Genomic DNA, 12,455 nt, shown 5'->3' on the forward strand with positions numbered 1-12,455 from the left:
GTGTCAACTTGACTTAATTGACAAGTTGAAGGGTTGAAGGATATAAATTATTGTTTCTGAGTGTATCTGGGTGTTTCTGGGTGTTGCCAGAAGAAATTAACAATTGAGTCAGTGGACTGGGAGAGGAAGACCCACTCTCAGGAAGGTCCACTGTGATGTTTAACACTGAGTGTCAGCTTGATTGGATTGAAGGATACAAAGTATTGATCCTTGGTATGTCTGTGAGGTGTGGCCAAAAGAGATGAACATTTGAGTCATTTGGCTGGGGAAGGCATATCCACCCTTTATCTGGGTAGGCACCATCTAATCAGCTGCCAGTGTGGCTAGAATATAAGCAGGCACAGAAACGAAAAGACTAGACTGGCCTAGCCTCCCAGCCTCCATCTTTCTCCTGTGCTGGATGCTTCCTGCCCTTGTACATTGGACTTCAAGTTCTTCAGTTTTGGGATTCAGACTGGCTTTCTTTGCTCCTCAGCTTGCAGATAGCCTATTGTTGGACCTTGCAATCATGTGAGTTAATACTTCATAAACTCCCCTTTATATGTGTATATCTATCTTATTAGTTCTGTCCCTCTAGAGAACCCTAATACAGAGTTTGGTACCAGGAGTGGTTCTAGAAGAACAGAACATTAAGGATGGAGTTCTTTTGTTGCTTTTGGGGTTTCTGGAGTTGGCTGCTTAATATGATTCGGCCCAAAAATGCTAAGGACTCTACTTCTAATGGTATGGAGAACAATGATAGTCCTTGGCATGAACTATTTAGAGAGTTAGGCAAACTAAATGCGTTTGATGCTCTTGATTCACTACTCATGAGAGGCGAGGAGTTTAGTGACTCTATACATAATATCTGTGACCATATGTGGAGAACCAAAGAACTAATGAAGCTGGTTGGTTGCTCCTAAAGTTCAGTGGACAAAGTGATGAAAGAAAATGATGAACTCAGGGATTCTCACTCTCAGCTTCAGAAGCAGATACTGAGCCTCAAATCTTCTAAGACTGCCCTCAGTGAGAGTCTTATCTCCTGTAGAGAAAGAGCTGAAATCGTGGAAAAACAGACACAAGCTCTTACCATGGGAGTGACTGACCTGCAATGAAAGGTACGTGCACAGCCTCGCCAGGTGCCCACTGTTAAAGTGAGGGCATTGACTGGAAAAGAATAGGACCCTGCAACTTGGAATGGGGATGTGTGAGAGGACCCTGATGAAGCTGGGGACACTGAGTTTGTAAACTCTGATGAACCTTTTTCACCAGAAGAAACAGCTTCCCTATCCCCAGTAGTGGCAACATTCCCTTCCCAACCCAGGCTGCCATCAGCCTTTCCACCTTTGTCTGAGGAGATAAATCCTGCACTGCCTGAGGCAACAGTGATGGCCTCCCCTGAGGCAGTTGCCAGGCAAGATAATGTTGATTCTCCTGAGGAGCCACCCCTAACACCCCTGTTTGTTTCTCGACCTATAACTAGACTAAAGTCCCAGTGGGCGCCTAGAGGTGAGGTTGAGAGTGTGACCCATGAGGAGGTGTGCTACACTCGAAAATAACCATTTGAGTTCTCTAATTGATATAAACAGAAATCTGGAAAACAGGCATGGGAATGGATATTAAGGGTGCGGGATAATGGTAGAAGGAACATAGAGTTGGATCAGGCTGGATTTATTGATTTGGGCCCACTAAGTAGGGACTCTGCATTTAATGTCACAACTCAGGAGTTCAAAAAGGTTCTAATAGTTTATTTGCTTGGTTGGCTGAAATATGGATTAAAAGATGGCCCACTGTGAGTGAGCCGGATATGCCTGATCTCCCTTGGCTTAGAGGAAGGGATCCAAAGGCTTAGGGAGATTGGGATGGTGGAGTGGATTAGTCACTTTAGGCCTACTCACCCCAGCTGGGAGGGTCCAGAAGATATACCCTTGACCAATACCTTGTGAAATAGATTTTTGAGGGCAGCACCTGCATCTTTGAAGGGCCCCGTAATTGCTCTTCTCTGTATGTCAGATCTAACAGTGGGAACCACAGTCACTCAACTACAAAATTTAAATATGATTTAATGGGATGATGGGAATAACTGGATCCTGAGGTGGCAGGGGCCAAGTGGCGGCACTCAACCATCAAAGGCAAGGTGGGCACAGCTACTGTAATGGACAGCAGAGGCAAAGTGGCAATCAGAATAATCTGACTCGTGTAGAGCTCTGGCATTGGCTAATTAATCACGGTGTTCCTAAAAGTGAAATTGATACAGAGCCTACTGTAATCCTGCTTAATTTATATAAGCAGAAAACTTCTAGGTCAAATGGACAAAAGACTACTATGAATTATAAAAACAGAGAATCACAGCCCTTCAATCAATTTCCAGACTTGAGACAGTTTATAGACCCATAACCCCTTGAATGAAGGGGAGGCTGGGTCCCCTTGAGGAAGGACTCCACTACACTACTGACAATTTATACTGTTAATCTTTCTTTCTTTCTTTTTTTTTTCTTTTTTTTTGAGATGGAGTCTTGCTCTGTCACCCAGGCTGGAGTGCAGGGGCGCAATCTGGGCTCACTGCAAGCTCTGCCTCCTGGGTTCACACCATTCTCCTGCCTCAGCCTCCCAAGTAGCTGGGACTACAGGCGCCCACTACCACACCCAGCTAATTTTTTGTATTTTTAGTAGAGATGGGGTTTCACCGTGTTAGTCTGGATGGTTTCGATCTCCTGACCTCGTGATCTGCCAGCCTCGGCCTCCCAAAGTGCTGGGATTACAGGCATGAGCCACCACGCCTGGCCTATGCTGTTAATATTTCTCCCATCCTTCCCCAAGGAGACCTCCAGCCTTATGCCAGGGTAACTGTGTTGGGGAAAGGGAAATGATCAGACATTTTGGGGACTACTGGACGCTGGCTCTAAGATGACATTGATTCCAGGAGACCCAAAACTTCACTGTGGTCCTCCAGTTAAAGTAGGGGCTTATGGAGGTCAGGGAATTAATGGAGTTTTAGCTCAGATCTGACTTACAGTGGGCCCAGTGGGTCCCCGGGCTCATCCTGTGGTCATTTCCCCAGTGCCAGAATGCATAATTGGCATAGACATACTTAGCAGCTGGCAGAGCCCCCACACTGGCTCCCTGACTGGTAGAGTGAGGGTTATTATGGTGGGGAAGGCCAAATGGAAGCCATTAGAGCTGCCTCTGCCTACAAAAAGAGTAAACCAAAAACAATATTGCATCCTTGGAGGGGTTGCAGAGATTAGTGCCACCCACCATCAAGGACTTGGAAGACGCAGAGGTAGTGATTCCCACCACATCCCCGTTCAACTCTCCCATTTGGCCTGTGCAGAAGACAGATGGTTCTTGGGGAATGACAGTGGATTACCGTAAGCTTAAGCAAGTGGTGACTCCAATTGCAGCTGCTGTACCAGATGTGGTTTCATTGCTTGAGCAAATTAACACATCTCCTGGTACCTGGTATGCAGCCATTGACTTGGCAAATGCCTTTTTCTCCATTCCTGTCCATAAGGCCCACCAGAAGCAATTTGCCTTCAGCTGGCAGAGCCAGCAATATACCTTTACTGTCCTCCATCAGGGGTATATCAGCTCTCCGGCTTTGTGTCATAATCTTATTCGGAGAGAACTTGATCGCTTTTCGCTTCTGCAAGATATCACACTGGTCCATGACATTGATGACATGATGGTGACTGGATCCAGTGGGCAAGAAGTAGCAAACACACTGGACTTATTGGTGAGACATTTGTGTGCCAGAGGATGGGAAACAAATCCAACTGAAATTCAGGGAACTTCCACCTCAATAAAATTTCTAGGGGTCCGGTGGTTTGGGGCCTGTCGAGATATTCCTAAGGTGAAGGGTAAGTTGCTGCATTTGGACCCTCTTACAACCAAGAAAGAGGCACGATGCCTAGTGGGCCTATATGGATTTTGGAGGCAACACATTCCTCATTTGGGTGTGTTACTCCGGCACGTTTACCAAGTGACCCGAAAGGCTGCCAGTTTTGGGTGGACAAGGCTCTGCAACAGGCCCAGGCTGCTGTGCAACCTGCTCTGCCACTTGGGCCATATGACCCAGCAGATCCAATGGTGCTTGATGTGTCGGTGGCAGATAGGGATGCTATCTGCAGCCTCTGGCAGGCCCCCATAGGTGAATCACAGCAGAGGCCTCTCAGATTTTGGGGCAAGGCCCTGCCATCTTCTGCAGATAACTATTCTCCTTTTCAAGACAGCTTTTGGCCTGGTGTACTGGGCTTTGGTGGAAACTGAACGTTTGACTATGGGTCATCAAGTCACCATGCGACCTGAACTGCCTATCATGAACTGGGTGCTTTCTGACCCGTCTAGCCGTAAAGTGGGTCATGCACAGCAGCATTCCATCATCAAAGAGAAGTGGCATATATGTGACTGGGCTCGAGCAGGTCCTGAAGGCACAAGCAAGTTTTACATGAGGAAGTGGCTCAAATGCCCATGGTCTCCACTCCTGCCACCCTGCCTCCTCTCCCCCAGCCTGCACCAATGGCCTCATGGGGAGTTCCCTATGTTCATTTGCTGCGGTTTGCCATGGTTACTAAGGGACTGAACAAAGGAGGATGAATGTAGAAATGAAAACAAGAAATAAAAGAAACTATTTTAAAGGAAGGGCAAGGGGAAGAAGAAGGCTCCCAGTTTCTAGTGAGCAAGGGCAGCCACCCTGAACTTCTATAGCCCTTCATATTGGGTAGAAAGAGCAGGGAGCAGGAGGTAATGATTGGTCAGCTCCTTAACTGATCACAGGTTCACATGATTGCTAACAGGCTTCATAGTTGCCTAATCACAAGAAACACTTGTGCCTGGGTCGTGACTGCTCTCAGCAGTCCTTCTGGGCGGCATATGCAGTTTGTCAGTTCAGCAACAACCTGCTTTTATGAGAACAGTTTGCTGTTTGCTCACATAGCCTCCAGTGGTATACTGAGTTGATCATGACCCTCACTCTTTCGGCCTGCAACAGTCATTTGACGGAGGAAGAGAGGACTAGTGCCTGGTTCACAGATGGTTCTGCACGATATGCAGTCACCACCCAAAAGTGGACAGCTGCAGCACTACAGCCCCTTTTTAGGACATCCCTGAAGGACAGTGGTGAAGGGAAATCTTCCCAGTGGGCAGAACTTGGAGCGGTGCACCTGGTTGTGCACTTTGCATGGGAGGAGAAATGGCCGGGTGTGTGATTATGTACTCATTCATGGACTATAGACAATGGTTTGGTTGGATGGTCAGGGACTTGAAAGAAGCATGATTGGAAAATTGGTGACAAAGAAATTTGGAGAAGAGGTATGTGGATGGACCTCTCCGAGTGGTCAAAAACTGAAGATATTTGTATCCCCTGTAGTGCTCACCAATGGGTAACCTCAGCAGGGGAGGATTTTAATAATTAAGTGGGTAGGATGACCTGTTCTATAGACACCACTCAGCCTCTTTCCCCAGCCACCCCTGTCATCGCCCAGTGGGCCCATGAACAAAGTGGCCATGGTGGCAGGGATGGAGATTACACATGGAGATTCAGCCACATGGACCTCCACTCACCAAGGCTGGCCTGCCACTGCTGAGTGCCCAATTTGGCAGCAGCATAGAGTAACACTGAGCCTCAATATGGCACCATTCCTCAGGGTGATCAGCCAGCTACCTGGTGGCAGGTTAATTATATTGGATCTCTTCCGTCATGGAAAGGGCAGAGGTTTGTCCTCACTGGAATAGACACTTAGTCCTGATGTGGGTTTGCCTATCCTGCACGCAGTGCTTCTGCCAAGACTACCATCCATGGACTCACAGAATGCCTCATCCACCATCATGGTGTTCCACACAGCATTGCCTCTGACCAAGGCGCTCACTTTACAGCTAAAGAAGTGTGGCAGTGGCTCATATGCTCATGGAATTCACTGATCTTACCATGTTCCCCATCACTCTGAAGCAGCTGGATTGATAGAATGGTGGAATGGCCTTTTGAAGTCAGAATTACAATGCCAACTGGTGACAATACTTTGCAGGGCTGGGGCAAAGTTCTCCAGAAGGCCATGTATGCTCTGAATCAGCACCCAATATATGATATTGTTTCTCCCTTAGCCAGGATTCACTGGTCCAGGAATCAAGGCACTGAAGTGGAAGTGGCACCACTCACCATCACCCCTGGTGATCCATTAGCAAAATGTTTGCTTCCTGTTCCCACGATATTATGTTCTGCTGGCCTAGAGGTCTTAGTTCCAGAGGGAGGAATGCTGCCACCAGGAGACACAACTATTCCATTAAGCTAGAAGTTAAGATTGCCACCTGGACACTCTGGGCTCCTCCTACCTTTAAGTCAACAGGCTAAGAAGGAGTTACGGTGTTGGCTGGAGTGATTGACCCAGACTATCGAGATGAAATCAGTCTACAACTCCACAAAGGAGGTAAGGAAGAGTATGCATAGAATTATAAAAGATCCATTAGGGCATCTGTTAGTATTACCGTGCCCTGTGATTAAGGTCAATGGGAAACTACAACAGCCCAATCCAGGCAGGACTACAAATCACCCAGACCCTTCAGGAATGAAGGTTTGGGTCACTCCACCAGGAAAAAAAAAACATGAACTGCTGAGGTGCTTGCTGAAGGCAAAGGGAAATGGTGGAAGATGAAGGAGCAAAGGCACCTCTTACATGGCGGCAGGCAAAGAACATGTGCAGGGAACTGCCCTTCATAAAACCATCAGATCTCACGAGACTTACTCTCATGAGAACAGCACAGGAAAACCCCACCCCCCGTGATTCAATTACCTCCCACTGGGTCCCTCCCACAACACATGAGGATTACGGGAGCTAATGAGATTTGGGTGGGGATACAGCCGAACTGTATCAGGCATCCTATGGGCAGGCCAGAAGTGTTGGTCACCCCTTCCACCCATGGTTTACTGGCCAGAACTTACTCATTCAGCCTTACCTGATTGGGGGGGGGTGGGTGGTACTGGGAAACGTGGATGCACGAATGGGTGTGACCACAGGGTACAGTGCTTGCCATGCTCAGCTGACGTGTTTCTCTCCCACACACCAGGCCACTTGGAGATGCAAGACAAAGCAGCCCACCCCTGGTCCCCATCATCCCCTTGGAATCACCTTGGAAAACCCTGGATCATTTTGAAAGACGCTCATGGACGTCATCTCACTGGGGCTCATCACAGTATCAAGGTAGAAGAGGAAGCTGAGACCAGTAAGATAACATGGTGGCTAAAGGTGGTGTGGCTAGTCAGGGACAGGTCCCTTGGCCACAGAGCCACTGGCGGGTGGCAGTGCGCCACAACCATGGGGTCTGGCAGAGTGGCAGTGTGCCTGGCCACAGTGTCCAGCAGCAGCATGGCAGCCGCAGCAGGGCTCTGTGGTCAGACAGGGGTGCCACTGTGACCTGAGACTGTGGGCTCCTTTGAAGGTGGTGACCCTGCCCCTCGTGTGGAGCCCAGCTGTGCTGTGGGGCCAGGCTATGGTGTCCTCCTGTCTCAGGATGTGACTCTGTTTTCACTGCCCACCAGCTCTCCAGCCTTCCCCTTGATTCTTGGAGACCTGATTTGCTTCCAATCAACCCCTTCGTACTCAGTGGCCAGCCTATTTCTCCATTTGCAACAAGCAACCCTGGCTAATAACTTGTGGGGAAACTTCTGGCTATAACTTCTGAGGCACAGAGCGGGGCAGGAGCTTGCCCAGGGTCACAGAGCTCTTGGCCAGTCTGGGAGTGGCAGCCAGGCCACCTCCTCCTCCTGCAGGAAGCTTCCTCCACCTTTCAGCAGCCCTGGAGCCGCATGGAGCAGGGAAGGGAGTTGTCTACCCTCCGGCATCCTGTGTGTTCCAGGCTGTGTGGGAGCAGGTGCAGCTGCCAGGCATGGCAGGAGCCTGGGCCCAGGCCAGCACTCAGGAATGCAGCGGGGCCCTGCCCCTCCCTGTAGGGATGAGCAAGTGCCAGGCGCCCAGGGCAGCGGATGTGTCTGCGGCTACAGCCCCAACGGCCCCCGCCTCCGCACCGGCTGTCCTGGGCCAGCCCCTTGGGGGCCTGGGATGTGTGGGGAGCATGAATGGGGCTCTGTGGCCCAGCAACTGTTCTGCGGAAGGCGGCTGGTGGCTGCACAGGTGACTGCGGGGGTGGGTGGGGGATGCAAAGATCTGCTTCCTGGGCCTGGTGTCCCCCGCCTTGCATGAGGCCCTGACAAGACATTACCGAAGCATAAAAGCCAACCCTTGTGGCCCACCAGAGACCTGTCTCTTGGATCACAGCGGCAGTGGGGAGGGGCGCCCAGGGCTCCCGATGCCTCTGAGCCCTGCTCTGAGGTCAGCCGATGTGGCTCAGTCCTGGCTGTGAGGCCTCACGCTGCCCTGATTCTGTTTCCTCCTCAGTACGAGGCAGACAGAGCCCAGCCTAGGGTCTGGATGGGATGAAATGAAGACGTCTCCTCCCTAATGGGACACGGTCTACCCCTTCCCTCTTCTCCCCTGAGAACTGTTAGCCCTGTGAGGACGGGGTCTAGGGTAGAGCATGTGGACGGAGCTTCGCTGTTTGTCCAGGTGCTTATTTTCTAGGGTGCCATCGCCCCTCCCCACTGCTGTTCCCGCATCTGCCGGGTGTCCCCAACCCCAGGGTGGTGGAGGCCGTCTCTCGGATGGGGCTGACACCCAAGGCATGGACCTGCCAGGTCCCCCAAAGCACATGGCCTGTCTCCAGAAGGACCTGGGTGTGACATCTGATGCCCAGGCCAGAGCTTGGGGACAGCTGGACTGGAGCCACAGGGTCAAGGAGGGGGAGTCCAGAAATGCAAAGTCCACCCAGCTGGGAGGGCTGCTGGCGGGTCCTTTACAAATCAGGCAGCTCCTCTGCCCATCGGAGCCGGCTGGCCTAACCAAGGCCTGCTCTTGCCTGGGGTTGGGGGCAGAAGAGGTGGAGACCTGGGGTCCCGAGGCGGCACTGTGGGTCCTGGACCCGCCCACCCGCACTGGGGTCCCTGCAGCCTTTTAATGGGAACAGAAATGGAGGAAGAGACAGAGTCTGCCAGGGGCTCCCTGACCCCTACTGCCTGCCTGGGGAGGGGTCACCTCAGTGTGGGGGAAGCCTGGGGACGTGAGAGCATCCTAGGCCTGGGCTGCCTGTGGCCAGTCTGTTGTCGGGGTGTCTGGTGACCCCTGGGGTAGTGGGAGGGGTAGATGCCAGTCTGGGAAGCCGGATTGGTTGAAGACCAACTTGAAAGTTGGGAGCACTGCCCAGAGCGGGGCCGATGTCTGCTGGGTGGTTTTCTCTGCTTTTTGAAAAACAAGCCCCCGCCCGACCCCCCCCCCCCCGCCCCAGGTGCTGGTCTGAGCGTCTGAGCCCAGATGGTGCGCTTGCTCCAGAGGGCGGGCGGCTCCGGTGGCCGCCGCGGGACGGTGGGGCCAGAGGGGCCCGTGGGGGTGGGGGAGCCGCCCGCAGGAGAAGGGGCCCCGCCCGCGCCGGCCCTGGAGTCGCCGGTGTCGCCGCCCTGCCTGCGGTCCCGCCCTCCTGGCCCAGCCCAGGGCCCTGGGAGCTATTTTGAAAGTGACCCTGGGCTGGGGCGCCGGGGCGAGCGCGGCGGCGCGGAACCATGACAGAAGATGACCGAGGCGGCGCTGGTGGAGGGCCAGGTCAAGCTGCGGGACGGCAAGAAGGTCGGGGCGCGTCGGGGGCGCGGGGGGGCGCGGGCGCGGGCGGCGGCTCACGCTCCCCCCTGTCCCCGCAGTGGAAGAGTAGGTGGCTGGTGCTGCGCAAGCCGTCGCCGGTAGCAGGTGAGCGGGGCGGGCGGCGAACGGTGGGCGCGGGGGGCCTAGTGACATGGGTTACCGAGGCCTGGGGCAGTAATGCCAGCTCGCCCGAAATCGCCGCTGCTGTCACCCTGCCGGGAAACCCGAGAGCCCCGCGCGGACCCGGACCCCACGGCGCCCCTGGGAGCGCAGGGGGGGGGCCAGGACGGAAGAACCCTCTTTCCAGCAGGGCAGACTGAGGCCCGAGGGGCTGCCTGGTGGCCCTGTAGGCGGAGGGGATGCAGGCCCTGAGCCCCCCAGCAGAGCAGCAAGGGGCCCCCCAGAAGCAAAGCCCCACATGCCTGAGGGTTGAGCTGTGCTTGTGGAAACGCTCAGAGCAGGGCCCCAGAACCCAGCCTCCAGGGGTGCTGCGTGGGTGAGCGCTGACCCTGGGCCCCTCCCAGGCAGAGGAGAGGCTGGGCTGCGGTGGGGCAGGGCAGAGTGACTGCGACATTGCTGGGGGAACAGTCCTCTGGGAGGAGGCAGGGGTCCCCCGCAGTCCCTGCCCTGAGCCAGCACCCCAGCTTGGGGAGGGCCAGCATGGAGCCCCCAGGTCTGGCAGCCCAGGCTGCCTGCAGCGCTGGGCCTGTAGGGAGGGCTGAGCCGGGCCTGCAGCTGCTCCAGAGGACAGGTGCGGAGGAGCCAGCCAGGCCCGGTCTGGGTGGGATGCTCGGCCTGCGTGCATGGGGGGCTGTACGCCGTGGGGCTGCCAGAGCGTCCTCCAGGATGGGTGTCTGTGGCTCCCAGGGAGGGTGTGGGGCAGGGATCCCTCCTGGGTCCCCTCTGCAGGGCCTAGGTGGTCCTGGAGGAAGGCACTTCCTGCCTGCCTCCGCCTCCCCTTGCAGGGCCTGGGCTGCACGCTGGGCACTTGTCCACTCAGCCCTCTGTGCCCAGACCTCCTGCCTGGAGCTGTGGGGGCACCAACAGAGCCTGGGAGGGTGTCTTTGTCCTCAGGGGCTGCAGGGACCTGGTATAGGAAGGGATGGGGTCTGGGCAGAGTGAGAGTCCCTGCCAGGCTGGGGCGGATGACAGGCTTTAGTCAGCTGTGGCTGGGCTGGGGCTGTGGTGGGGCAGGTGATGCTTGGTGGATGGTGCTGGGCTGGAGCTGGTGCAGACCCTCCAGAGAGGCCACAGCCCAGGAAGGCACCTGGGACAGCAGCCCCCAAAGAGGAGCATCGGGGAGAGGTCTTTGTCCCTCTTGGAGGGCTTTTCTTTCTGGATCAGACAGTCCCAGGAGGCAGGGCCTGCCTGCCTCAAGAGGGTGTGCTCCCCGGGCCAGTGAGTGCCTGAGTGGAGTGACAGGAGTTTGCAATGGGCCCCGTATCCCGCGCAGTTGAGATCTGCAGCCTTGTGGGGCTGACGTGGGAGGTGATGTGGGGTAGTGGAAGGTGCCATGCCCCCTCTGAGTGGATGTTCATTCCGAGCCTTGCAGCCAGGTGTCCCTAGCACCCACTGACTCACTGGTCTGGGACCCATTGCTTTGGACACCTGCTTTCTGTGTTGGTCACTCCAGCAGCCCGGGGCTGAAACTGACACCCTGTGGGGTTGCCCAGAGGTGGGTCAGATGAGGCGATGGGACAGAACAGAGTTCTCACACCTACCTCCCCACCCTGACCAGGCCAGCCTGGCACCTCCTCTCTGCACAGAGGCCCTGATGCTTCTTCCCCCGGCCCCTCATGAGCCTCCCTGGATGCCACCCCCTTTGCCTTCACCCAGCTGCCTTCCCGCTCAGCGCTGGAGACCACCTCCCTTGTGGATGGGCCCGGCGTTGGGGGAGCAGGTCCCAGCCCTGGAGGAGCAGACAGCACAGACCCCGCGCTCCTGGTGTGAGGGAGAGAGGAAGGGTCCCGTCTGCTTCCTTGTAAGACAGGCAGGGTTCTTGTTGTTACCAGCGGTGATTTCCTTCTGGGAAGGGCCCGGATGTGCACCGTTTCCACTGGCACCTTTCTCCTCACGTTTTTCTCAATCATGAGCACGTCTTTCTCTTATGACAAAGTTTAGCGAATGAAAGGGAAACCCCTTTTATCAAAGGGCTGCTCAGCCGCGGCACCCGGCATGGCCAGTGGACGTCGGGCCGTCTGCCTCGGTGTGGGACTGTAGGGTGCCCTGCAGTGGGACCACGTTCCTCGAGGTCTCCACCGCATCCTCACTGCGGAACGCGTGTCTGCGTCCCCTCTCTGGGCAGGGCCCCGGGAGAGGAGGGTGGTCTGTGTCCGGTCGTGGCCCAGGACTCACTGCTGGTGGCCCTGCATGCCGGCGCCTGGCGCAGCCCCTCTCTTCTTCCTCCCTGGTGCGGTGGCTGGGGGTGACGAGGAAAGTGTTCTTGGCATTGTGTGGAGGGTGTGGCCCTAGGCCAGACGCTTGCGGGGGACCCGCTTCCCACGGGGCTGCCGCTGGGGGCTTCATCCAGCTCAGAAAAGCCACCGGGAGGGCCCGAGTCCTGGAGCTGGCAGGGTCTTGGAGTCACCGTGGGGGGGAAGCTGAGGTGCAGAAACCCGAGGGATCTGGCCCAAGACACAGACTACTGGGCAGAGCCCAGCTCCCCGCAACCAGCCCAAACCTCGCCCCCCACAGCTGGCTGGAAGTTCCGCGCCTGCCCCCGGGCTGATGGCTGGGCGCTCGCTTAGTCTCTCCTATCCCTGCTCTCGGTTCTAACGCTGAGTTCCTGGAGGGCAGGGT

At 55.2% G+C, this 12,455-nt stretch overlaps 1 protein-coding gene across 2 annotated transcripts in view; it reads left to right on the forward strand.

Annotated features, from left to right (window-relative positions):
• Nucleotides 1–9,442: 9,442 nt before the first annotated feature.
• DOK7 (docking protein 7) overlaps nt 9,443–12,455 on the forward strand; it is a 43,571-nt gene continuing 40,558 nt past the window's right edge. For both annotated transcript variants that reach the window (XM_055245698.2, XM_055245700.2), the window contains exons 1-2: nt 9,443–9,644; nt 9,716–9,761. In XM_055245698.2, coding sequence (XP_055101673.1) covers nt 9,591–9,644; nt 9,716–9,761 — 100 coding nt within the window. In that variant the 5' untranslated portion in view covers nt 9,443–9,590. The remainder of the gene's footprint in view (nt 9,645–9,715; nt 9,762–12,455) is intronic.

The sequence above is a fragment of the Symphalangus syndactylus genome, chromosome 16 (genome assembly GCF_028878055.3).
Source record: "Symphalangus syndactylus isolate Jambi chromosome 16, NHGRI_mSymSyn1-v2.1_pri, whole genome shotgun sequence".
In the NCBI taxonomy this organism is placed as follows: domain Eukaryota; kingdom Metazoa; phylum Chordata; class Mammalia; order Primates; family Hylobatidae; genus Symphalangus; species Symphalangus syndactylus.